We start from the raw sequence: 4,210 nt of genomic DNA, 5'->3' as shown, positions 1-4,210 counted from the left end.
GCTGCAACAAGGTAGTGGTCCGAGTCTATGTTTGCACCACGGAACGATCGTACATCACACTCGCTTGATGCATGTCTTCCATCTATCACAACGTGATCAATTTGATTTCTTGTTCTTGGATCTGGCGACAGCCAGGTGCCCTTATGAATATCGAGATGCTTAAATTTGGTACTGCTAACTACCATGTTTCTTGCAGCTGCAAAGTCTATCAGCCTTATACCATAGTCAGATGTTTCACTGTGGAGACTGAATTTCCCGATTGTTGGTCCAAAGATATTCTCTTTCCAGTTTTGGAATTAAAATCGCCTAGAATAATTTTAATGTCATGGGCAGGACAACGGTCATATATTTCTTCTAAGCGCCCATGAAATATATCTTTGGTCAGTTAGTCCTTGTCTTCAGTGCGCATGAGTGCAAGCTGATGTTGAAGAATTTTGCTTTTATTCGAATTGTAGCAAGTCTTTCATTCACTGGTGTGAAGCTGGAGACCAGGTGTTTTAACCTCCGACCAACTACAAAACCGCAACCAAACTCATGCTTTATGCCATGGCAGCTATAGTACAGTGCGTCACCTTTACGTGTTGTTGTGACGCTTTCCCATTCCATCGTCTTGCCTGTATAGCAGTAATGTCGGCCTTGTACTTTTCAAATAAATCTGCCTATGCGTAAACTGCATCTTCTCTATAAAGAGTGCGAACATTCCAGGGGCTGATTCGCAGATCATGGTCCTTAAAACATTTGCGGAGGTCGTCAACTTTAGAGGGATTTGTTTTTCTTTTCTTTTGTTTTTTTTTAATCACTCTTGCAGCCACAAAAATGGAGATAGGACGCTGAAATTGTGTTTGCAGGCAGGTCAAGTTCGATGATGGGCTATATCGGTCCACGTTTTGGTATAGCTCCCTTATAACGGTACCCCCTGATTTACGGTATTTTGACGTTTTTAGCTACATTTTCAGACCGATGTAGCTGTAATTTGCCATTTAGGGTTCTTAAGTGTCCATAAACTTATATAATAAAACTTGTGGACATAGGTCCACGTTTTAGTATAGCCCCCATATAACAGTACCCCCCCGATTTACGGTATTTTGACGTTTTTAGCTACATTTTCAGACCGATTTAGCTATAAACTGACATATAGGGTTCTTAAGTGTCAATAAACTTATATAACAAAACTAGTGGACATATGTCCATGTTTTTGAATAGCCCCCATATAACGTTACCGCCCGATTTCAGGTACTTTGACGTTTTAAGTCACATTTCTAGACCGAATTAGCTATAATTTGATATTTAGGGTTCCTAGTGACCAAAAAACTTATATTCGAAAAAATTGTGAACATAGGTACATGTTTTGGCATAGCCCCATATAACGGTACCTCCCGATTTTCGGTATTTTGAGATTTTTACCTACAATTTTTAACCGAATTAGTTGTAATTTGAACATTTGAAGTTCTTAGTGGTCACCACACCTCTCCACCAAAATTGTCTGAAATTTTGGGCAATGCGTCTTTTGTTTGCAGGCAGGTCAAGTTCGATGATGGGCTATATCGGTCCACGTTTTGGTATAGCCCCCATATAACGGTACCCCCCGATTTACAGTATTTTGACGTTTTTAGCAACATTTTCAGACCGATGTAGCTATAATTTCACATTTAAGGTTCTTAAATGTTAATAAACTTATATAACTAGTGGACATAGGTCCATGTTTTGGAATAGCCCCCATATAACGTTACCGCTCGATTTCAGGTATTTTGACGTTTTAAGTCACATTTCTAGACCGAACCCTGTTCGCTGTAGTGTCAAATTTTTGTGTGCTCTGTGCATTTTTTAAAAAAAATTAAATTTTTAATTAAATTAGCGTGTATACGTTATCAAAAGTTTATTAAAATTATTAAATAACTTATTGTCTAAATATTGTGCTAATTGGTGAAGTGTTATTAATTACATTTGTGCTAATAAGCTGCTTTTTTGTGTTGAATTTGTCTAATTGGCTATTTCGTTTTGTGCATATATTCTGTTACATAAATTATTGTGTTGTTGTAACAGCTTGGTTATCATATCAAAACAGAGTTGCCAAAGATTGCTTTTTTTTAATTAAAGGATTAAGAAATTCAGCTACAAAATCTCCAAAAAATTTTAACTTATTAGTAAACTGAAATATAGTTAACATGGTCTGTTCATACGAAATATGTAATATTCGTGATGATAGTGAAGTTTGTGTTACATGTTGGTTTTGTTTAGATCAATGGCATTGTAAGTGTGCTCGTATGAGAGTAATAGTTACTGACATAATTAAAGAAAATGATGGAATTCGTTGGTGCTGTCCCAATTGTAGAAAAATCTCTGCTGATTTTTACAATTTTGCAAAGAATCTACATTCCGAACTAGTTTCAATTAAAGGGGAACTTTCCATAATTTGTTCCCGTTTTGATAAAGTTTCAAATTTGTTTAGCAAATATCCGGATTTGGACGAATTTGCATCGTCACCATCGGTTATCGGGCAGAAACGCAAAAGGTCGACGAAAAAGAGTACAGGTAAAACTGTTTCTAGTCGTAAACCTAGTGTTTCTCGGGATACTGTAGTACAATCGGATCCAGTTAATATTTCTGATACAACTGAATCTGGTCGTGCTCAGTTATACGCCAATGTTGTGTTGGATAAGCCTTTGGAAGTAAGCAAGCAGTTAAAGGAGGTTGTAGCAACTCCTGAGTTAATGAGTACTGGTGGTGCTAGTCTTGAAAAGACCTCACAATCTGCTCAAGGTATTCAGGAGTTGGCAACATCCTTGCCTGTTGTCTCTTCAAGGGGCTCATCTGCCAATGTAGGCCATACCCAACAACCTGTGCAAAGATCATTATCTATGCCTCCAGCTATGAAAATGGTATTTGCGTCAAGGTTCCCTCCCGAAACGACGGCTGACGAAATTTATGATTATATAAGATCAAGTATTCAAGGAGATTACTTTCTTAAATGTTACAAGCTTCGTTCAGCATTTTCGGAAAGTAGATCTTCTTTCAGGATTGTTACTAATCAGTCAATATTTAATCAAATTATATCGAGAGAATTTTGGCCTGTAAATGCTTTTATAAAAGAATTTGTGGAAAGAAACGACAAGTTAGCACATTTGCCTCCGCGAACAGCTACAGTTTCAAAAAACTAAAAAATTCTATTTCTATATGCTATCAGAATGTAAGGGGTTTAAATACAAAATTAACTCGCTTATATACTGATAGCTTCGGTTTTAATTATGATGCAATTGTTTTATCTGAAACTTGGTTAAAAAAAGCTGTATTAAATAGCGAAGTTTTATGTCCGAAATATCAAATATTCAGAAATGATCGTGTTGCTAAAAAAGGTGGTGGAGTCCTTATTGCAGTTGACTCCTCTTATTCCACTAATTTAATTGAAATAAATAATATTCCTGATATTGAATTTTTAAGTATATCCATTGAACTAGGCAATTTTAAATTATTTATAACTTGTTCCTATATTCCTCCTTCTTCTCAACTTGACATATATAAAAAACATATATCCGCAATCAGTTCAATCGTTGGAAATATGAACGAAACCGATCGAATTTTGGTTCTGGGCGATTTTAATATGCCCTCTGTTAAATGGCTCTTATTACCAGATTCTGAAGCTCTAACACCACTAACATCCCGGGCGAATGCTAATCAAGATACATTCGAAATTGTTAGTCGATTTTGTGACCTCAATCTTCATCAAATAAACGATATACTGAATAGTTACGATAGAATCCTTGATTTAGCATTTGTAAACGTTACTCAATATTTTGAAATAATTAGAATTCCACCAATTTCTATTCCTGAAGATATTCATCATCCCTCATTATGTATAACCATGACCCATAATCATTCCTTTGGGGAAAATCAGTCCAAAGTGTTAAAAACTGTCCTTAATTATAAAAAAACAGATTTTCGGAAACTCAATTCTCTTATTTCTTCTGTTAACTGGACATCGGTATGTCTTTGCAGCAGTGATATTGATCTTGATATTAAAATTAACAAATTCTATGAGATCATAAATAAATTTATGCTTGAATGTATTCCAACTATTAAAGTCACAAATTCTTATAAATTTCCATGGATTACTCCTGAGTTATCAACTATAAAAAATTCCAAAAATAAACTTTTTCGTAAATATAAAAAGTCAGGTTCTTCAATTGACTACGCCAATTATTCTGTAGCTAGG

The 4,210-nt window shown here is 35.4% G+C and overlaps 1 protein-coding gene across 3 annotated transcripts; it reads left to right on the top strand.

Moving 5' to 3' along the window:
- Positions 1-1,783: 1,783 nt before the first annotated feature.
- LOC141390491 (uncharacterized) lies at positions 1,784-3,273 on the top strand. 3 transcript variants are annotated; one of them, XM_073963449.1, is made up of 2 exons: positions 1,784-1,815; positions 2,105-3,273. In XM_073963449.1, exon 2 carries the CDS (start codon positions 2,166-2,168, stop codon positions 3,156-3,158), a length of 993 nt encoding a protein of 330 aa, XP_073819550.1. In that variant the 5' UTR covers positions 1,784-1,815; positions 2,105-2,165; the 3' UTR covers positions 3,159-3,273. The 3 variants fall into 3 exon arrangements, with proteins under 3 accessions (XP_073819550.1, XP_073819547.1, XP_073819549.1); XM_073963446.1 differs by lacking the exon at positions 1,784-1,815 and adding an exon at positions 1,837-1,923 and having other exon boundaries at positions 2,098-3,273; XM_073963448.1 differs by lacking the exon at positions 1,784-1,815 and adding an exon at positions 1,935-2,000 and having other exon boundaries at positions 2,098-3,273.
- The last annotated feature ends 937 nt before the right edge of the window (positions 3,274-4,210 follow it).

The sequence above is a fragment of the Musca autumnalis genome, unplaced genomic scaffold (genome assembly GCF_047663935.1).
Source record: "Musca autumnalis isolate F117 unplaced genomic scaffold, ASM4766393v1 scaffold_1, whole genome shotgun sequence".
Lineage (NCBI taxonomy): Eukaryota > Metazoa > Arthropoda > Insecta > Diptera > Muscidae > Musca > Musca autumnalis.
Note: the sequence above shows the minus strand (reverse complement) of the source record. Positions and strands in the feature narration are given on the sequence as shown.